The sequence below is a fragment of the Phascolarctos cinereus genome, unplaced genomic scaffold, assembly GCF_003287225.1.
Source record: "Phascolarctos cinereus isolate Bilbo 61053 unplaced genomic scaffold, phaCin_HiC Scaffold_2;HRSCAF=192, whole genome shotgun sequence".
Classification (NCBI taxonomy): Eukaryota; Metazoa; Chordata; class Mammalia; order Diprotodontia; family Phascolarctidae; genus Phascolarctos; species Phascolarctos cinereus.
In genome coordinates, this window is record NW_027555625.1 from 369,831,415 (window position 1) to 369,855,071 (window position 23,657).

A 23,657-nucleotide genomic window follows, 5' to 3' on the forward strand; every position below is an offset into this window, starting at 1 on the left:
AGGCCAGATTTGAACTCAGAAAGATGAGTCTTCCTGACTCCAGGCCCACCATTCAATCCACTGCATCGCCACCTAACTGCCCTCTCCAGTTTTATCCCTACAACCACAAAAGTGGTTCCTAAAGCCCACATCTGATCATTTTACTCCACTGTTTAAAAAATGTTAATGGCTCCCCGTTGCCTCTATAACAAAAAAGCAAAGAGAACATTCATTTATTAAGTACCTATTTTGTGCCAGACACTGTACTGAGTGTTTTACTCTTTTATGAGATTCAACAATCCTGGGAAGCAGGTGCCATTATGATCTCAATTTTAAAATTGTGGAAACTGAGGCAGACAGCGGTTAAATGATTTGCCAGAGGTCACACTTCTAGGAAGTGTCTGAGGCCAGATTTTCACTATTCTGTTTGGCATTAAAAACCCCTCCCACCTTGAGTCCAGGCTACCATTGCAAGCTTAGTCCACATTCTCCCTATCCAGCCAAGATCCAGCCAAACTAGCCTATTGGGTATTCCTCATACAAAGCATTTCATTTAGCAAGTACACGTTTTTGCATACCGTGGTCCCTCATTCGTGAAATGGGATCCTTCCTCACTTCCTCTTCTTAGACTTCCTGTCTCATTTCAAAGATCAGCACTAGGGCTGCCTTCTACACTTGCTCTTTCCCATCATCCCTGCTTCTAGTCCCTCTGAGTCTCTCTCTTCTTGAAATGTCTCATAGTTACTCTGTACATATGTCACTTTTACTTACATGTGTACGTCTTGTTTCTCCCAAGAGAAGACAAGTACTTTGAGGACAGACACTTCCATTTTTGTCTTCATATACTCCATGCCTACCACAGTACCTGGCACACAGTGGGCACTTAATAAATGTTGAGTGATTAATTTGAGCTGGTAGGAACCTTCAAAGTCCTCTAGTCCAGAGGTACCAAACTCAAAGATAAACAGGTACCAATAAATAATACATTGGGATCCCTGTTGGTCTCATATTAACTTAGAAAAACACATATTAGCATTTTTCATGTCCTATTGTATGGGAAACTAGGTGTCTCAGTGGATAGAGTGCTAGGCCTGGAGTCAGGAAGGCTCATCTTTGTGAGTTCAAATCTGGGCAAGTCACTTCATCCTGTTTGCCTCAGTTGCATCATTTGTAAAATGAGCTGGAGAAGGAAATGGCAAACCACTCCAGTATCTTTGCCAAGAAAACCCCAAATGGGGTCATCAAGAGTCAGACATGACTGAACAACAACAATTCTATCATATTTTTATTTATTTTGTTAAATATGTCCCAATTACATATTTTAATCTGGTTGGGGCACAGGAGAATGTGGAACACTGCTGCTGCTGGCTATACTTTTAATACCTCTGGTCTACTCTGACTCCTTCATTTGAATTATGAGGAAATTGAGGACCAGAGAAATTAAGTGACTTGGCCAAAGCTGCGTGTGACAGAGAAAGAGTTTCAACCCAGGTCTTCTGACTCCAAATCCAGTACTCTCCTCACCGTATGTTCTTTCTCCCAAAATATATACAAATAACCACGATAACATTTAGAAAATTATTAAAGTCTACAAGAGGCCAAACAGAGCAGCCAAAGAGATTCAAGGGGGGAAGGAATCGTTTCCCACTAGAGGAAGCAGGAAACAACTTTCAGTCAGCTCTTTGAAAGCAAGGCCCATTTTCATATCCTCTTCATATCTCCCTCAGTCCAGCATAATATACACTTCTTGATGTGAATTAAATGCAGAAAAACTCAAAGAGGAAAAGAATCAGGTGTGAAATTCTGAGAGTCACCTAAATAATCTAATAATAATAAAAATAATCTACAGGTGGCAAGGTGGCTCGATGAATAGCATGCTGGACCTGGAGGTGGAAAAACAAGTTCAAATCCCTCTCAGATACTTGTTGGCTGTGTAATGCTAGGCAAGATGGTAACTATCTCAGTTTACATATCTGCAAAATGGCAATAATAATAACAGCCTGGCTCCTGGGATTATTTGAGGGTCAAATGAGATAAGTTTTATAAAGGTCTTTGCAAACCTTAAAACTATACATAAATATTATTATTAATGATAATAATAATATTAAACAGTCTGTAAAAATGATCAAGAGCTGAGGGAGACCCCTAGCAGGGAAAACAGTTGGACAACAGGGAATTATCATTCATTCACTTTTGATGCTGAAATAAGCTCATTTTAAGAGGAAAACCTTCTAGATTCGTCCTTTTGATCATTTGTTTTCCCAGATCTTTTGATGGAGTTCTAGCTCTGTGACTCCTCATCTGGTTAGCCTGGGACAACTCCCTTAACATAGCTGTGCCTCAATTGTCTAATGAATAAAACCAAAATGAAATGTTCTTTCTTACTGGAAGGATGTTGCAGGGGATTCACCCTTTGATTCTTGGTCACTTGGCAAGATGAACTGCTAGACAGGGCTAACCCTTGAAATAAGTACTATTTGTCCTATTTCTGGTATCTATGTTTATATACTGATTCCCGCTTTAAAAAAAAAGGTGAATAAAAAGGATCTCATTCTCTTATGTTTTGATTTTTCCATTGTTTCCTTGCTTTGAAGTCTAGAGGATTATAGAGAAACTACATTGCTTTGCATCTTAAATCCTAACTGAGCAACCTCTACACAATAGAAGCTAAAAATGTTTGGAAAATTCAATCAAACGTTCTATAAATGTGGGTTATTATTATTCTGTTTTCTTGGGACCTTGCTTCCCTAGGGTTTCAGATACTATAAAGCTCACTAATCAAAGGTCCTCATATCCTTCTCTTCGCTTCCCAATAAATCTAGCTATCCATCAAAAAGGCTTTATCGAGCACCTACTGAAACAATAATAATGAGTTATGTATTCATTTAGTACTTAGGATTATAAACTACTCTGCATATAATCACTCATTCCTTAACAAGTACAAAGGGATATAAAAGTACTTGGCTCAGAACACTTTCCATGACCCAACAAAAAGATGACCTCAATCATCTCAACAAGATGTCAGTGAGTGTACCCACACCTTCTCTAGAAAGATGCAATCTATAAACAAAATCCTTCGGACTTCTTCATTTAGTCCAAATTAATGCTTCACCTATCTAGGAGGTAAAATGAGATGCTTTCTCACATAATCAAAGACCCAAATATTCCTTTAATCTTATTAAGTGGACCTGGCTCTACTAATCATCATTCTTCTTTGATCTTAACAGTGAGGTAGGCAGCGAAAATATAGCATCAATGATCTCCAATTTCATTGTTTTGGAGCAGATTATTATAATTTTTCTAAAACTATATGTGCAGATATTGGCATTATTCTGATTTTATGCATAGAGTGGCGGTGGTACAATGGATAGAATGCTGGGCCTAGAGTCAAGAAAATTCATCTTCCTGGGTTCAAATCTGGCCTTAGACACTTATTAGTTATGTGACCCTGGGCAAGTCATTTAACTCTGTTTGCCTCAGTTTCCTCATCTATAAAATGAACTAGATAAAGAAATGGCAAACCACTCTAATACCTTGCAAAGAGAATCCCGAACAGGGTTACAAAGAGTCAGACGTCACTGAAAATGACTGAACACAAAATTTCATACATCTTTCTAGAGCATTTTGCCTAAATCTCTCCTCTGTCTCTATCATGCCTGCCTTATATTAAACTTGTTTATATGTTGTACTAGTTTTGGAGGTCTACCCTCAAAGGATTCAAAATTCTTTGATGGTCATATGACATAGCATAAAGAGCACTAGATTTGGGGTCAAACGACCTAGGTTCAAATCCAGACTCTGCCAATTACTATCTGTGTAACCTCGGGCAAGCCACTCTCAGGCTCCTCATCCATAAAATGAAGGGTTGGTTTTGGATAAAGATGATGGTTTCAGAGAAAACTGGGAAGACTTGTATGCACTGATGCAGAATTAAGTGAACAGTACCAGGACGATAATTTATACAATAGCAGCAATATTGTAAAGGCAAAAAACTTCAAAAGATTTAGGAACTCTAATACAATTATATAATATAATTGTATAATGTGATTGTGTTATATGATATATTATAAATATGTTATGTATAATATTGTGCACGTATGTCTCAATCTGCACTCTGAGTCCATCACCTGTTAGGAATGAAGTAGAATGTTTCATCTTTTAGTCGTCTGGGATTGTGGTCGGTCATTTGATTGATTAGAGTTCCTAAGTCTTTCAAAGTTGTTTGTCTTTATAATATCATTGTTATTGAATAAATTGTTCTCCTGGTTCTGCCTACTTCATTCTTTATCAGTTCATATGGGATTTGAATATATGTGTATAACTGTAAATATATGTGTTATATGCATACACATACATAAACACACACACACATGCACACATACACATATGCAATGTAGGAATTTGTTTTGATTGATTATACACATTTGTAATGGGTTTTATTTTTATTACTTTCTCACCTGGAGGAGGAGAGGATATGGGAGGGAGAGAATCTAGATTTGACAATAAAATAAAATTTAATCCGCAAGATACATAAAATAAAATGAAGAATTTGGATTATGTTGCCTCTGCCAACTGTACATCTCTGATCCTTTGGAAGAGTCATTTCTAATTTTGGATCCCCAATGCCAAGTATAGCACTTTACAAATAATAATTTTTTAGCTGAATTGAGACTTCAGAGCCTCTGAATTGCCAATAGGAATCAGAGCTGATCATACTCATGTCTTTTGCCTCCAGACCTATTCTCTTTCCACTGCACCACACTGCCTCTAAGGAGATGCACTGGGCATCTAAACCAAGGTTAGATGAGTTCAGTGCTTCAGTGAGTGTTTACCAAAAATCCTCAGTTACAGTACAGTGAGTACAAACTAACTTTACACTGATCCTGAGATACTAAATACATTTCTCCACTTCCACTTGGGGAAGGTGATGAGACAACAAAGAAAGCAGTAGGTTTAAAAAGATGTGGCTCTCCTACCTACTCTCTTTGGACTCTTGGGCAAGTCAGTTACACTCTGGGCCATTTCCTTTTCTACAAAATAAGGAGATTAAACTTCCAGGGCTCTTAACCTAAGGATAGTGAACATGTAACAAATACTTTATATGGGGTAGCTAGATGACACATGGGATTGAGTTCCAGTACTGGAGTTAGGAAGACCTGAATTCAAATTTCCACTTAGACACTTACTCACTGTTTAACCCTGCGCAAGTCACTTAACTTCTGTTTGCCTCAGTTTCCCCATCTTTAGAATGGAGGTTATAATAGTCCCTACCCCTCCAATGTTGTTATGAGGAACAAACAAGATAATAAATATAAAGCACCCGTTTACCATAGCACCTGGCCCATAATAAATGCTATATAAATATTAGCTACTTTTGTTATGATAATAACTATATTTCAGTAAAATTGGTTTCCTTGGTAACCTTCTGATTTCATTTTAAGCATTTAAAAACATTATTTGAAAAGGGGTCCACAGATTTCACTAGCCTGCCAAAAGGATACATGGTCTATACTGTCAGGTTTCTTCTAGCAGTCAAACACTTGGATCCAATACATTATTTCCCCTGCTGACTTTTTATCTGTCTTTCAACAGATAGTTCTCAATGACAATGAAAAGCACCCTCATTCTGGGTTTGCTCTTTGCTGGATGTTTTTTAGCCATAAATGGTCTTCAGCAGCAGAAGCCCCCTGATAAAAATCATCAAGGTACACACCAGGCCAGACACCCACTCCAGGAGTCAGAGGAGAGACGAGCTGGAAAACAAATTGTTGGCCGAAACACTGAGTTTGCATGTAAGATGTACCAAGAGATAACCCAGAAAAGTAAAGATGAAAACCTCTTCTTCTCCCCTTTGAGTGCTTCCACTGGTTTCTCCATGTTGACCCTGGGGGCAAAAGATTACACTCTGTCTCAACTAAGTGAAAGTCTCAACCTAAGGAATGTGCCCACGAAGAGTATCTATGAAGGCTTCCATTACATCATTCACAGTCTTAATAAACCTGACAGAGATCTCAAGCTCCACTTGGGCAATACTCTATTCATCGAGGACCAGCTGACAGTCCAGAAAAGGTTTCTGAATGATGTCAAGAGTATTTATGAAACAGAAGCCATCCCTGTGGATCTCAAGGACCCTCAGAAAGCCATTACACAAATCAATGATTATGTCAGTCAGAAAACCCATGGGAAAATTAACCATTTGATAAAGAATCTGGATCAGGGCATGATGTTACTTCTGATTGGCCATATTTACTTTCAAGGTAAGCCTTGCTAAAGAAAGACATTTATATAAGGCTATAGAGCATAAAAATGCTATGCCCATACTCTTTATTAGAGCCTCATCATAATCCTAAAGATATTTAGTATTTGGTTTTAATTTCCCTCTTTAACAATGTAGAAAGAGACTCTGACACATGAAATAGATTAGAGGCAGCAGGTGGCACAGCGAATAGAGTGCTGGGCCTGAAGTCAAGAACATCTGAGTTCAAAATGCAACCTCAGACATTTATTAGTTGAGTGACACTGGGCAAGTCACTTAACTTCTGTCTGCCTCAGTTTCTTCAAGCATAAGAAGGGATCATGATAGCACTTACCTCCTAGGGTTATTGTAAGGATCAAATGAGGTAATATTTGTAAAGTGCACTACTATGCGCAGTGCCTGGTGCACAGTAGGTGTTTACTGAATGCGTGTTTCCTTTTATTCCATGAGATGACTTGTCCAAGGTCATCTGACATCTAGCAGCTGTCAGATCAAGTCCTGACTCCAGTCCTAGGGATATTTCCAGGAACACAGTCACCTCTAATCAAAGACTTGGTCATATAAGAGCTAGTAAACTCTCCAAACCTGAAAGCATAGGACTGAAAAGATGTAACTTCAAATACTTAGGAGTGTCATATTGTACTTTTCGGTTGGTTGTTTTTGTTAACAGCACTGGCATAAATCAAACATCAAACAGAGTTTGAACTAAGTAAGAGGTCTATGACACATTGGAAAGAATGCTAGATTTGGAGTCCAGAGGACATTAGGTCAAATCCTGCCCCATGGCTCTTCCTGCCTATGTGACCTTAGTCAAGTCATTTAACCCCTTAGTCTCCTCATCTGGAAAATGAGGGAGGTTGAAGTAGATGGCCTGTTAAGATCCCTTCCCCATTTTAAGTCTATGATTCTATGTTTTTTAATATTTTTCCAAGTCTACAACTTATAGCCTAGCTAGCTTTGCCACCATCAGGGCAATTTAGTACCACTCATTTTGCCCTTTTTGGGTCTTGGACATCATCTAGTCCAGACTTCTCATTTTATCAATGAGGAAACTGAGGTCTCTTTTAGCTCTTAGCAGTGAGTCTGTGATTAGTGAAGGGCCTCAAAGTTATGTCATGTGAGGATCATTTGAAGGAAATGCTTGGGTTTAGTCTGGAGAAGAAAAGCTTTCATGAAGACATGAGAGCAATGTTTAAGTATTTGCATGACTGTCTTGGTGAAGAGTAATTACATTTGTTGTGGTTAGCCCTAGAAAGCATCAGTAGGAGTAAACATAGCAGAAAGGCAGATCTTGGCTTAATGTAAAGAAAAAGTTCCTCAAAATTAAGATTGTCCAAAAAGGACTTAGAAGATAGTGAGTTCCCCATCTCTGGAAACCTTCGAACAGAGAATGGACCACGGGTGACAACTTGGCAGGGATGCTGTCAAGAGGATGACCTTGAGTATTGCCTTCAACTCTGATAGTGATTTACTTATTCCATGGCAATGATGGGTGGAATTACCTACATTAGTAGATTTCCAGACCTGCTGTCTTAAATTCTTAAATCAGCTTTTCTAGAAAATAAAATAAAAAAGGAAATTCAAAGCTAAGCAAAAAACAAGGGGGAGGAAGAGGAAGGGAGAAAGCAGTAGCAGAACTGATCACTATAGTGATCTAACTTGATGAGTATTCCAAGAATTTGCCAACTCATCCCTGTCTTCCCATAGTAATCAAAGTGTAGCAGGAAGATGAACGAGGTCCTATTGGCTAGTCTAGGGGATCCATACTACTCTGCCTCTGAGCTGCTTTCCTGGGTCCCAGATAATGGGTGTTAAAGTGCTTCGAAAAAATACAAAGTATGACTATGCAGTTAGAAACCTTCTAAAAGTTGTATAGTAAAGTTACTGCTCTTCTGAAGTGACTAAAACCAGCCCTGTAGCCAGTTTGTCAGCTTTCTGTAGGATGTAAATATAAGATCTTCCAATGATTATTTTCCAGCCTCTAATTCTATGATCCCCTCAGATGCCTCATTGAGGGGAGGTAATTCTGGGCTCTTGAAGTCTATGTCAAGGTCCTACAACTTCTGACAATTCCTCCTAATCTCAAAAGGCTTTGAGTACAGGTCCAGCAATAAAGTGTGAATCTGTCATCTGAGAACAACCTAGCTAAGTGCAGAGGGGTTATCATGAGAAGATTCAACACTAGATGATTAATTCTCTGGTCAGAACAACTCAGGAGACCATCTACTAAGAAATACAGGGGCTATAAACTGCTTTGGTGGAGAGAAGATTGTTACCTAAGAAATCAATAACACTAAAAGTATTGAAGAAGTTCATATAAGCAAGGTCTGTCACTGTCCTAGGACATCTGTCACATTCTTTATAATGTCCTCCACCCACAGCCCATTCCCAATGCTGAGATTTAGAACTCAATCCCCCTCCCCACCCCTGCTTCAGATCTGTGTATCTGGTGACTAAAAGTTCATTAGGCCCTTTAATCTCTGCTTTCCTAGAATTATCTGTCACTTTTTTGTCTGTTTTCACTCCCTAAGCTGAATGGGAAAAGAAGTTTAACCCAAAGGACACAAAAGAAGATGACTTCTTTCTGATCAATGGGAAATCAGTGAAAGTCCCCATGATGTACCGAGGTGGCAAGTACAAAACTGCTTATGACGACCAGCTCTGCTGTACAATTCTAGAAATACCTTTTACAGGAAACATGACAGGGCTTTTCATACTCCCAGACAAGGGGAAACTGAAGAGAGTGGAAGAAGGGCTCAATAAGAACAAGCTGACCCAATGGAGGCAATCACTGAAGTGCAGGTAATGAAGCTTGCTTGTGCATCCCTCCCCATTAGCACAAGTTCCCATTCTAAACATGGTGTGGCCTGGCCTTTCAATTCTTGGGACTGAAGTACCTCCTATGTTCCAGACACTCTGCTAAGCACAGGGGATACAAAAGAGGCAAAAGACAGTCCCTGCACTCATGGAGCTTACAATCTATTGACGTGAGAAATAATTCATTCCAAGCCTCTCATTTTACAGCAAAGAAAACAGAATCCCAGAGCAAGGAAGTGATTTGTCCGTGGTCCTATAAGTAGAAAATACCAGTGCTAGGATTTAAAAATCATCTAAAACCATATCCAACCTAATTCCCAAAGTATTAAGTGCCAGCTACGTGGGGCAGCTAGGTGGCATAGTGGATAGAGTGCTGGGACCGGAGTCAGGGAGACTCATCTTCCTGAGTTCAAATCTGGCCTCAGTCACTTACCAGCTGAGTGACCCTTGGTAAGTCACTTAACTCTGTTTGCCTCAATTTCTTCATGTGACAAATGAAAAGCCTGAGAGACAGAGTTTCTGGGTAATTAATAGCCAATTTATTAATTAGGCTAGCAAATAATCAATGAATTAATGGTCAGTGGTCTCTCAGGAGCCAAAGACAAAACCATGGAGATCACTGAATGCTTAAATACCTTTGGGAGAAAAGGTGCCAGGTGAAAATCAATCCTAATTGGTGAACAATTAATGAGGGGATAGACATATTAACAAAGAGTTAGGCTAAAAGTCTTCAATACTTCCTGCTGAGAACGTGACTCGATCCTGAGGTTCAGCTGCCTCCAAAAATGTGGATAAAGGAATCTATCTCTACTCAGACCATTCTGGCTGATTTTCTCCTTCATAAGCTGGGTCACACCAAAATTGAAATGGAGGGTTGCAATGACATGGGCTCATTTCCTAGGGGCAAGAATTCACTTAGATTAGATTCAGTTTATAAGGTCTTCTAGTTAGGTGGGGTCCCACCCAAGATTATGGAGCATGTATCCAGAGGATTTGAGCAATCTTATCTATCAGCAATGTCCTTGAATGAGGACATAGAAGGGAAGAACCTACATACTAATTGAATAATTGGTTATTAATATAATAGAAAAATAATAGTGTCTCTCCTTCATCTGTAAAATGAGCTGCAAAAGGAGAACCACTCCAGTAATTTTGCCCAAAAAAAACCCAAATGAGATCACAAAGTTGGACACAACAGAAAAGGACTGAACAACAACACACGCTAGCCACTACGAACTTTTATTTAACCAACCTATGATTTCATTGGTATAGAAGGCACAGAGAAAACAGCCTTTCTTGATCCTCAACTGCAACTGTCCTTCAGCATGTAGTCTTCAAGCATTACCTGGGGCACTGAAAGATCTAGGGACTTATCCAGAGTCACACAGCTGTATGTATCAGATGTGAGACTCAAAGCCAGGTCTTTCTGATGCCAAGGCCAGCTCTCTATACATTATGCCACATTGCCTCTCTAGGCACTGAGGATACAAAGAAGAAGAAGAAAAGAAGAAGAAGCCAATTCTAATCTTTCCACTACCCTGCATCGCCTCTTTCAATACCACCAGTTTCTAGGTGAGGTGGAGGGTGGTAGGTCCTAACTTCTACTCTGAGAATTCTGATTTTGCTCATGTGAAATAGTAGATACTTCCCATAGTTCTTCCCCCATCTCTCTCAGTAGGCCTAAGTCAACTGGTGTTTAACAAACCCTTGCTAAATGCAGTAGGTGAGACAGCATCCCACAGCATCCTTCTGTGTCCTGAAGGGCTTCCTGTCAATTTGGGCAAAGAAGACATAGACATGTGAAAAAGCCCAAAAAGGCAAAAGTTAAATGACTCTACAAGACAAAATTCTAAGAAATAGTGCAGGCAGCATAGGAGAAGTGTCACATAAATAATACAGACAAAGAAACTAATAATGTCCAGAATGACGGCCCATTCCTGATACCCTCCACTCTAGTCAAATAGTCATGGGCACTACATTTTAAAAGAGATAGTGCTAAGTTGGAACATGTCCAAAAGAGAGTAACCAAGATAGGGAAGAGATTCAAAACCAAATAATATGAAGAAAGACTGAATGACTTGAGGATATTTAATTTGGAAAAGAAAAAAAAACTGAGACAGTATGGAGTAAGGGGAGATATGGTTAGGGGATTAGTATATAATAGCTACCTTCAAATATCTGAAGAGTTATAATACAGAAAAGAGATCAGATATATTGTAACTGGCTCGCAAGGTTAGATTTAAGACCAAGAGGTGGAAGCTACAAGGTAGCACATTTCAGCTCGACATAAGAAGGAATTTCATAAGCTGCCCCCAACAACGTAATACTCACTTTTATGAAGGCTAGAGAGTGGAATTGGGAAGACCTAGTAGCAAGCTATTGTAATTGCTTGAGTGATCAGTACTGAAATGGCTGTGCTAGGCTGGTAGCAACAAGATGAAGAAGGGGGTCCTTAGACCTCCAGCAAAGAGGAAGAGGAATTCTCTCCCCTGCTCCCTCTGTGCCCGTAACTACAACCACAAGGCAGCAAGAACATGGGGTTGCTTAGGCAGGCCTGAATCTTTGGTCACCTTCGACTTTCTGTTTTCTTCTCTGATTATCAACCAAAACCCAGCAATCTGGAGACATGGATGCTTTCAACTGTGGTCATCACTTAATGAGTGCCATAGGTGAGGAGTTTTTGATCCTGGAGTGCTGGCAACCCAAGGGGAGGTGATTTCAAAATAGCACTGCTTCTTGGAGGAGAAGAGAGCCATTGTCAAGGGCATTCTACAAGAGAAGGACTAAAATGTAAGCCCAAGACACGCCCTGGCCATTTAGGATTTCCAGACCTCATGAGTTGCTTGAACAGTGCAGTAGATCTGGGGTAAACGGTAATTATCTGTTCAGCAATCCAACAAAATTATCTTCATCTCTCAGAAGAATACGAGTGTGAAGTGTTGTTTTATGTTTTTCTATGTTTGTTAATGGATGAATTTGAGTTCTTGGGTGTCTTAAGCATTTTCTGTGGTGGAGGAAATAAAACTATAAATCGATACCTAATATTCATATTATTAACTTGAGTGTCCTTTTCTGAAGAGGACACTGTTTATAACACAACAGGACTCAAAGAAGCATGTTAACAAATACAGAAAAACATAAAATAATAGCCCCTCACACTTTCAATACTCCCCTAATAGGTAAAGACAACTTGGTATGATAGGAAAAGTGGTTTTTCAGATTCATCTCAGGTTTGCACTGTCCAAGTAATTCTCAAAGTCCAGATATTCTAGTCGACCAGATTGTGCCCTGGACTTTCTTCTGATGCAGAGTCCTCCTGACAGTAGAGCTCTTCTCTTTGGAGAAATACTCTCATTGCAAAAATTACTCAATAGCCAGCACCTGACAAGAGAAAACTTCCAACTTCTGTAACTGATGAGGTTATTACTAGACTTGTAAAGATCCATTTTTCAGGGTCACTGTTTACTAGCCTATGCCCAAGGGAACAAAACAAGAAAGTGAAAGAAATAACCAGACACAAGTCTGAGGTTGGCATAGTGTTCAGTCAGTTGTCAGTCATGTCCTACTTTTCGTGACCCCAGTTGGGATTTTCTTGGCAAAGATACTGGAGTGGTTTTCCCTTTCCTTCTCCAGCTCATTTTATGGATGAGAAAACTGAAGCAAGCAAGGTTAAGTGACTTGCCCAGAGTCACACAGCTAGTAAATGTCTGAGGCCAGATTTGAATTCAAGAAGATGAGTCTTCCTGACTGCAGATCCAGCACTCTATCCACTGCACCACCTAGCTCTATATAGGCTGATTGTCATTGCTATGTGTTCAAGCTGCAGACCACCATTAATGCTGGGGAAGGGGGAGTACGGAGTGGAGAGAAAGAGACAATAGAGAAAAATATAGAAATACTCTTCCTCCCCTTGCCAAAAGCCCAAGGGAGAAAAAATTCCTAAAGGAAAGAGCTAGCTATTTCTCTAGTTTCTCTTACAACACATTGATTGAGCTACTCTTGACTCTTTGACCAATCATCTTCCACATAACCCCTCAGTTATGAGGATGGACCAATAAAGAACTGCTGGGTCATTTCAGCAAAGGATAATGTTCACTCAGCAAAAGAACTAGGCTGTAGGTCCACTCCAGGGATTACTCCTATTACATTTCCATTTCTATTTTGTAGTCATTTACTTCCCTCTCTTCTTCTGCTTTCTTCATTTTGCAGCAGTTCATATAAGTCTTCCCAAACTTCCCTGAATTTTTCATATATGCCCCACATCTCTAAAGCCCTTTTCCCATAACAACTTTGTGAAGTTGGCAATATAATCACTAGTCTCTTTCTCTCTCTCTCTCTCTCTCTCTCTCTCTCTCTCTCTCTCTCTCTCTCTCTCTCTCTCTCTCTCTCTCTCTCTCTCTTTTCTCTCTCTCTCTCTCTCACAGCCAGTATATAGCAGGCACAGGACTTACAACCACTTCTTCCTGGCCCTCAGGCCAGCTCTCTATCCATTATAGATACTGCCTCTTTGTACACCTGTTTCACAGAGCTGGAAAACCAAGGCTTAGAGAGTGCTTTGCCCAGGGGTTATCCAGGTCTCTTCTGATTCAAAGTCAAAGGCTCATTCCATTGGACCACACCACTTCTTGCTTTGGATGAGAGAATGATAGAATACAGGATGTCAGGACTGGAAGAGACCTTAGACTAAATGAGCAGGTGATTATCTAGTCCAGTGGTGTCAAACTCAAATAGAAACAACTCCCTCAGGACTGCATATTGACTTAGAAAACCACAAATCAACATTACCTGTATTACATTTTTTTAACTTTTGTTAAAATTTCTCAATTACATTTTAGTTTGGTTCCAGGGCACTGGAGAGTTTTGTGGCCTGCTAGCTATATGTTTGACGCCTCTAATAGCCCACCCTTTTATTTCCCAGAGGAGAAAACTAAGGCCCAGAGGGGGAAAATTATTTGCACATGATCACAGCACATAATTTAATCAAAAGGCAGAATCAAGAGCAGAACCCAGATCTGATGACTCCCAACCCAATGTTCCTGACTCCATGCCATTATGTGATGCTACAAAAGAAATATACACAGGCAGCTGTGTCCAGCTGTTTGGCCTTGATGCTGGTTCAGTCCGACCCATGCAGGCCATGTGATCTATGAAAGGACATCTTGTCTGTAGTTACCATAAAGTCTCTGTCTGGTGAGGAATAAATGTTCCTAACTGTTGCAAACGTTCTCAGATAAAATCACAATTATATGAAAAATATGTAATACACCCAAAGGATAGGCCACCTCCTTTGCAAAGGCAGCCCAACAGGTTTGCATTCAGGTCACCAGAAAAGCAACAGAGCCAAGTCTGAATGGGGCTATTCCCCAACATCTTGGTAATCAGGCAATGGCAATGAAAGTGCTGGGCTCTCTCTTTTTGAAAGTCTAAAATTTGGAAAAAAATAATTGATATCTTTTGTTTTTTACATCACCATCATTTCTGGATATATCTGCCCCCTTCCTCTTTGTACCCATCCAACCATAGCCGTCTTTTGTAACGAAGAATAAAAAATGGGGAATTTTTTTCTTTAATTTCAGGAAAGGCAATATATTAGCTAAGTCTGATAACATATGCAATGTTTCATACTCATGGTCTCCCACTTTTACAAAAAAAAAAAAAGGAGAAACATGTGTTCCTCTCTTCTACAGAGCCAAGTTGTGGCTATTGCTGCTACTGTTGCTCCTTATCTTTCTTCATGGTGGAAGCTTCATTACTGTGGATGTTCTATTAGGAAGGCAACCCTTGAGGATTTTAGACTAGATGGGATTTCTAAGGTTCTTTTGGGCTCTGACATTCTATAATTCTCTGGTTCCAGGCCCTAAGTTCACCCTGTACTTTTCTTCTCAGAGACCCTTCTATGTCTAGCAGCTACATTCCACCCAGACCTTTTGTCAGTCCTGAGATCCCAGGAGATAAAATGACCAGGTCACATTCTGCATCTCTAAAGGATTTCAGCTCACCTATATAATTATTTGAAGATCCTATACTGGTCTTACCTAGCTGAGTTGAGATACACTCAGTCAAAGTGTGGGGGGGGGGAAATAGGTAAATTTCTGGTTTGGTTTCCTTATTGAATATCCCAAATTATCACGTGATGTTTGTTCCATGTGGCTTTACCCTATACTCCATCCCTTCCAAAGGCTAATAGAAATTCCCATCAAGGAGAAGATTTCTAGTGGCAGGTTCTTCCTCCTCCCCCACCCCAACCCCAAGAACTTATATTGAGAGCACTCTTCATTCTGTGATCCTTTTCTTCTCTCACTACACTGTTTCACTTGGTGACGAAGCAGCTCCAGTGGGTTTAAAGATCATCCCTATGCAGATGACTCCCAGATCTATCTGTCTGTCTGTCTGTCTGTCTGTCTGTCTATCTATCTATCTATCTATCTATCTATCTATCTATCTATCTGTCTGTCTGTCTGTCTGTCTGTCTGTCTGTCTGTCTGTCTGTCTGTCTGTCTGTCTGTCTGTCTGTCTACTCTATCTATCTATCTATCTATCTGTCTATCTATCTATCTATCTATCTATCTATCTATCTATCTATCTATCTATCTATCTATCTATCTATCTATCTATCTATCTATCTACCTATCTATCTATCTAGATAATGAATAGAGTTAGCTCTAGTCTATCTCCTGATCTCCAGCACTTTATTACCAACTGCTGAGCAGCTAAGTGGTATAGTGGATAGAGTGTTGGTCCTGGAGTCAGGAAGACCTCTCTTCCTGAGTTCAAATCCAGCCTCACATACACATTTCACTTTTCAATCATTGTAAAGGCATAGAGTTTTTGATCTGTGGGAATGGAAAATAGGAGAGTCTCAACCTTCTCAATAAGGTAACAGACAACGTTATCTGCTGAGATAAAGCAAGGTTAGGTTGATATTTGGGGCTTGGGGAAAATGGAAAAGCCATTGTGGGGAGTGTAATAGGTTGCTGAGCAGAGATGAAAAAGATTGATGTACAAGGGGGGCACAATAAAGATCAGATAGCATGAATGTGTAGTAGGCACAGTCAATGTGGTTTATTGCTATATTCTGGCAGCATTTTTTGGCTCTAGAACAGAAGCCAGAAAAAAGATTTGGACAGAGAACTAGAAGGACAAGAGGGGTATGATCAAAGGGGAAATTTCAGAGTTTAGGAATTTAGACATAGTGCAATTTGGGGTGATGACCATGTTTAAAGGTCTATGTCTATGTGAATGTCTCTCTGTCTCTGTCTCTCTGTCCTTCTGCCTGTTTCTGTCTCTGTCATCATACAGATACACACACACACACACACACACACACATCCTTGCAATGAGTGGGTGATGTAGAGAAAAACTATTAGCTCTTACTTAGCTTTAGGCTTTGGTCATTGTTAAATGAAAATCCCTCTAAGAGAGTAAAAACCTGAAGCTGTTCTCAAAGTGAAATGAACGAATGAAGCTTAAGGTGAATGAATGTTCATCATAGGATCATAAATATAGCGCTGAAAGAGATCTTAGAGAAGATTGAATCCTATGCCCTAATTCTACTGAATCATTTATCCAAGGATGTGCGGATAATAAAGTGGCAGAACCAGAATTTGACTGTAGTTTTTTATAAAGGAAAAGAAGGTCCCTGAAGTGGTGACCACCAAAAGACAAAAGTTGGTGAATTGAAAATTGAGGATGCTAAAGACAAATCCTGCCTATTTCACAAAATCAGGCAGGGCTGGCTTTCCTCCCAAGGTATTGTAAAGGTACTATTTAAACCACAGAATGCACATGCTTTAAAATCTGTACTGGAACTTTTCTCTGATGATTATTTTATTTCCCCAGTCCTGTTGATGTGTCTATGCCCAAGTTTACCATCTCTGGTACCTATGACATGAAAAAGTGTCTCTCTGGGCTTGGTGTCACCCGAATCTTTGATGGAAGTGCTGAGCTTACCAAAATCAGTCCCCAGAAGACTCTGAAAGTTAGCCAGGTAAGATAACTAAAGCTTAACTTTGAACTGAAGCTATTTCTTTGTAGCACCCTCCAAAATGGCAGCCATTTTTCAAACATCACACCTTACTTTGTTGGGGGGTTTTGTGTCAGGTGGTTGGAGGGCAAGTTCATTTAACAGGAGCCCCCCATTTCTAGTAGCCAAGGTACAACATAAATCATTACAATGCAGTTGCAGTCTTCACCATTTTTATGCCCACAGAGACTGACATGTTACTTTGCACACAGTAAGGACTCTATAAATGTTATTTTAAGGAATGAATGAATGATAAATTGAACTTGACATGACAAGTATATTTTAATTGCTTAATATATTTTAGCTTAATATATTTAGCTTAATATATTTTGAAAGCAATATGTAATTGCTTTCAAAGTCTTAGCCATGCAACTGTCCTCATATGCTATAGGCTTCGGGAAAATGTAGAATGTCCATTACAGAGAAGATACCATATCTTGGCTAATACCTCAAGGAGCTTATGGGAGTATGGTCTAGTGGAAATAGCACCAAGATGAGGCAGAAAATCCCAACGTTATCAAGTCAAGAAACATCCTGACTCCAGGCCCAGCACTCTATCTACTGCACCACTTAGCTGCCTCTGGTCTCAAAAAGATATATTTTTAAAATCCCTTCTTCCCTTCTACAGGTTGGCCTAACACCTATGAGTGGAATTAGTCATCAAATAGGCATTTATTAACCACCTACTACATACCAAGCATTTGCTAGGTACCAAGAATACAAATATAATAGATTAAGCAATCATTACACACAAGTAGCTCACATTCTAGAAGGGGAGACAATAAAGATATATATATATATATACACACACATACATACATTTACATATAAATACATACATTTATGTATATACACACATGTGTATTTATATATTTGTATATATACACATAATACATATAAAGAAAATAAATACTAAGTAATTAAATATAACCTAGTTTGAGAGGGAGTACACTAGCAGTTGAGACTTGGGACTCAGGAGACTCAGGAGAAAGTATTGAAAGAAGGGAGGGATTCTATGATCTGAGGTAAGGAAAGAGTACATTCTAGGCATGGGGAAGAATCAATGCAAATCCATGGAGACAAAAGATGGAATGTTGTGTGTGGATAACAAAAGAGAAGGCCAGCTTTTCTGGATCACACAGTGTAGGAGGAGGCATGGTGTGCATGACACTCAAAAAGTAGACTGAAAAGTCTTAAAAGCTAAAATAAAGAATTTTCTATTTTTACCTATAGGCACTAGGAAGTCACTGGAGCTGACTAAGTAGGAAAGCGACATGGTTAGATATGCACTTAAGAAATCACTTTGGCAGTAGTGTGGATGATGGACTGAAGTGGGAAAGACTTGAGGAAGGGACCAATTAGAAGATCATTACAATAATCTAGGTAAGATTGAACTAGAGAGTAGAGAGAAGGGGATAGTTGTGAGATGTATTGTGGACCAGTTTGTGATGTAGTATTAAAACTCAGGAGAGAGATTAGGGCTAGAGATGAAGATCTGAGAGTCATCAACATATAGGTGACAATCAAACTTCTGGGAGCCAATGAGGTCACCGAGAGAGTATATATGGAGAAAGATAGAGATAGAATAGTGTTGGAGATGACGTTTATTAGAAGGATGAAATTCTTTAAAACTACAACCACATAACAATACAGCAGGAACTCACAAGGTCATAAATTCTCTATTACTGAAAGCATTCATATATATATATATATATAGACTGTACATATAGAAAATTTATGGTTGAGGTAGCAGGTTCTAAGTTCTCTTCAAGAATCACAGAATTCTGGAGTTGGAAGTGACTTCAAAGATCATCTAATCCTCTCTCTCTCTCTCTCTCTCTCTCTCTCTCTCTCTCTCTCACACACACACACACACACACACACACACACACACACACTCACTTGAACAGAAATCCCATCTAGAATATCCCTAACAAAGATAATGAATACAAAGCACAAAAAGGGTTGGAAGAGCACCAGTTTATGGTACCAGAGAGTTCTGAATTGAGGGGATAGGACACATTGGTAATGATGAGATCAATGGCATGAGACCAACAGCTGTAGTAGATTGGATTGGAGTGAAGAAGGTTATGGGAGTTGAAAAGGCTGATGAAGTAGAAAGCAGGGATTTTTAACAGGGACTTCTATATGTATATTGAATTCCTCAAATATAGGGACATGGATAAGGAGTAGAGATGAAAACAGGGAAGCAGTATTGAGAAAGAAGTGGGGATAACTGTCATTAGGATCTGAAAAAGGCCACCTATCTGAATGCAGCAAACCACAAAGAAAGAAAGATCTCTGGGTGTTGGTAGCAAGAGGTAGGTCTAAAAGTGGCAGGTAGGAGTAGGAAGTATGCCTAAAGTCCTTTCAAGCTCAATATCTAATGACCTTATGATCCTCAATGGTTTTCATAACCATTATGATAAACTAGCCTTCTGCTCCACGAATTTGTCAGATTTAAGGCCAAAGGTTAAATCCCATGAAAACAAATACAGTATCATAACCATAAAATCTATATAACAAAAAAGATTTCCAAGTTCCAGCCCCTTGCCCATTTTTTTTTTGAGCAAATTTTGATATGGCAAAATTCCAAGACAAAAGAACTTGGAAATATTTTTGGAGTTGGGGGAACTGGGATTTGGCCCTTCCTTTGTCATCTCATTTATTCAATATCTCTATCACAAAGGAAACAGTCTGTAGTCATACGGCATAATGTGAAATAATCATTAGTAGACTTCTGGGTCAGGTGACCACCAAGATGGCAGATTAGTCACTTTCTCCAAACCACTTTTACTCTCAAGGGGGGACTGGACTTTTGATTTCATTAATTATAAGGAACTCTTGGGCAAGTAAATTCCTTGAATTAATGCCAGTAGCTTCTCCAAAACAATATTAAAAAACAAATGGAGGAAAAAAACACAAGTCTAACTCATAGCTTTAAATGTTATTAACTAAATAATCCAATCAAATGAAAGTAGCAGAATAGATAAGAAAGCAAAATCTCATAATCTCTTGTTATCCTCAAAAAAAAAACTAATCTAAAAAAAACAAAGACACATCAGAATTAAACCAAGAAGCTAGAACACAACTTACTATATATATCAGGCTAACAAAAAACAAACAAAAAAACAGGAGTTGTAACCATTCTATCATAACAAAATTAATCAAAGTTCCAAGAGTATACTTTATGGAGCTAGACAAAATAATAACAGAATACATTTGGAGGAACAAAAGATATAGAATATTAAGAGGAATAATGAAAAAAGTAGGACTAAAGAGGGATTAGAGTTTCTAGACTGCCAACAATATTATAAGGCAGGAATAATCAAAACAATTTGGTTCTGATATTTCAAAAAACAGAAAAGGAGATCAGTGGAACCACTAGACAAATAAGAATCAGAAATAAATGAACTAGTAATATAATCTTTGATAAACCTGAAACATAAATTACCTAGGAAAAAAAAATCCCAATTTGATAATAATTGCTGGGAAAACTGAAATGTAGTCTGGCAGAAATTAGGTTTAGTCCACATCTTACACTATATTCCACAATAAACTCAAAATGGATACCTGACCTGAATAATAAAGATTATTTCATACAGGAGTATTTGTGGGATCTTTGTTCCCCAGACCCATTCCATACCTTGCTCCCTCCCTGATTTTATTCACACTCCACCTCCCAGGCACCCAGGTGACACAATGAACACTGCGCCTGTAGTTAGGAAGACGAGTTCAAATGCAGTCTTAGATACTTAATAGTTGTGTAACCCTAGGCAAGTCACTTAACTTCTGTCTGCCTCAGTTCCCTCAACTACAAAATAAACATAATAGCACCAACCTTCCAGAGCTGGGTTATTATGAGGATCAAATGAGGTGATATTTGTAAAATGCATAGCACTGAGCCTGGCACATAGGTGGTGCTTAATAAATACTTGCTTCCTTTCTTCCCTCATCTCTGCCTATTAAAATTCCATTCATCCTTCTAACCCCAACTCAGATGGTACCTCCTCCATGAAGCCTTCCCTTATGCATAAAAAGATCCTAAGATTTAGAAGAACTCCCTCTTTTCATAAAGGAGGAAGCTGAGGCCCAGAGAGGTTAAATGATTTTTCTAAAGTCACACAGGTAACAGAACCAGGATTCAAAATTAGGTCCTCAGACTCAAAACCAAGTCCTTTTATCACTGTGCCACCAATTGGTCCCCTAGCTGAAACCAATCTCTCCTTCATCTGATTTCATAGCATTTTTTACTTCTCATAAATTTATTCAAATACACACCATTTCCCTACTAAATTATAAACTCCTGGAAGGGAAGTGACAGAGTCCTATTAATCTTTATATCTCTTGCAGTTCTAAGCACACACCTATGCATATTGTGGTTTTTTGTTTGTTTGTTTGTTTTAAGGAGAGGAGTGTTGAGAATCCAAATGCGATTTACTCCCTTAACCCACAGATTGTCAATTCCTCTGTAACGTTCATTCTTAGAGTTGACTAATTAAGAGGGTAAATCAGAGCAAGTCCTATCCCCTAGCCTACTGCCTCTCATTTTATAGATAAATATATGTATACTGTAGATGTTTAATAAAAGGTTGTTGGCTAACTAGATGAATAAAATAAATTCAAAGGTAGTTTATTGTTCCATCCTAGTTAGAGTTGTTGCATGTGGAGGAATGGAGTGTCTTTCAAAGAATCTGACTAACTGATCCTTGGTGTCTCTTCTTCTAGGCTATTCATAGAGCTGTGTTGAAGATGGATGAAAAAGGAGCAGAAGCTGCTGGAGGAACTGGCATTGAGACCCTGCCAATGACCATTCCCCAAGTCCTAAAATTCAACCAACCCTTTGTCATGATGGTTATAGATAACATCACCCAGTCTCTTCTCTTCATGGGGAAAATAATGAACCCAAAATGAAATTCAAATAGCAAGCATCTCTGAGGCTGCCAAAGGTTTCTTGCTGTTGTCTCTGAATAAATGTTATGATTTGAAATTATTGAACTGGTTTATCACCGGAAATGATCACAGCAATAACTCGTATTTGTGGTTCTCCATAACAACCCAGACTAGCTCCTTTCTATTGCCTGCCGGGTGATTTAGTATGAATCAAAGCATGGTGCAGCAGAATGTTATGTTGGATTTGAAGTCAGAGAGCCTAGGTTCATAAGATCAGAGATTTAGAGCTGGAAAGGACCTTAAAGTCCATCTAGTTCAATACCCTCATTCTAAAGATGAGGAAACTAAGGCCCAGAGATGTTAAACAACTTACCTATGAATGTCACACAAGTAGAAAGTAATCAAGCCAGGAATCAAACATTATTCCTTTGACTCTTACTCTAGCATGCTTCCCATGGACTGTCCTGACTCTTCTGCACCTCAGTTTCCTCATCTGTAAAATGAGGAAGTTGGAATGGATGACCTGTAAGGTCCCTCTCAGAGGCACATCTTGCATTCCTAAGCTGCACAATGAATTTCCCAGCTGTGTTCCCAATTGTCAATAAAGAGCCATACACACACAAAAACTCACCATTTCCCTTTTACCTAATGTGGCCATTTCTGTGAGGAGAAACAATGGATAGCTGCCTCTTCAAATGGATTTCAGGAATATTTTCCTTCCACCAGCAGTTCAAAATCCAACATTAGAGCTTCATTCCTTTGTGTGAGGAAAAGAAATCTGTTCATTGACACAATACAAATTCCTGGTAGAGAAAACATATTAAGCCTTGTTGGTCATCTGTATCTCAGTAAAAATGGCTTTTTCTGAAAGCCAGTTTGGATAAGAGAAAGGAGAATGAGGAGGCCAGTGTGGGAAAGTAGGGATGGGGAGGAGGCAATGTAGAGATGGGGAAGGGGCATAGAAAAGAGACACTGGGAGAACTGAAAACAGACTTCTGGTTTGCCAAGCATTATCCTTGCAGTTAGCCCCTAAAGTAGGTTTACAACAGCCAGCATCTCCCCAGATACAACCCAAAATGTAATAATGGCACATCATTTCCACCAGAGGGTGCATTGTGGGCAGCCTACAAACCCTCCCAGGCTCCAGAGTTATCCATCCTGCACTCCAAGTTTCTGGAATCTCTTCCTCTTATTGACCTTGCAACCATCTCTGCCTCAGCACTCTCATAGAACAGTCATTACATCTCCCCTAAGTAGCTAGGAAGAAATTGAGCCAGCCTCTTGACATAGTTTTTTTTAATTCTGCAAAGAGTAGAGTGCAGTTGAGAAAGCCTTTCAAAGACATCAACATGGTAGGATTTGGAGCTAGAAGGAAACTTTGGGATCATTTAGCCCGACCCTCTCATTTTCAGGTGTTCTTAGAGGTGATCACACTGACAACGAGTAGAAGTGCCAGAATGCAAAACCAGGCCTACCAACTCCTACCAACTAGTATCCTTTCTGCTACATCATGCTCCCACTCACTCACTCATGGGGTTATATTAGTCATTTCCTCTCTCTGGTCTTTAATTTCTTCTTCACTAAAATAAAGAAACTGGACTAGTTCTCTTAGGTCCCTTCTTTCAGTGTTACTATTCTGACACAAGGTATTTCTCAGCTCTAATCTTTTATGTTTTATGGTTATTTCCA

The 23,657-nt window shown here is 39.2% G+C and overlaps 1 protein-coding gene across 1 annotated transcript in view; it reads left to right on the forward strand.

Moving 5' to 3' along the window:
- The window catches only part of SERPINA12 (serpin family A member 12), a 32,466-nt gene extending 10,401 nt beyond the window's left edge, over positions 1-22,065 (forward strand). The window contains exons 2-5 of the mRNA XM_021005172.2: positions 5,572-6,236; positions 8,767-9,037; positions 16,892-17,039; positions 21,804-22,065. Coding sequence (XP_020860831.1) covers positions 5,582-6,236; positions 8,767-9,037; positions 16,892-17,039; positions 21,804-21,989 — 1,260 coding nt within the window. The 5' untranslated portion in view covers positions 5,572-5,581 and the 3' untranslated portion in view covers positions 21,990-22,065. The remainder of the gene's footprint in view (positions 1-5,571; positions 6,237-8,766; positions 9,038-16,891; positions 17,040-21,803) is intronic.
- The last annotated feature ends 1,592 nt before the right edge of the window (positions 22,066-23,657 follow it).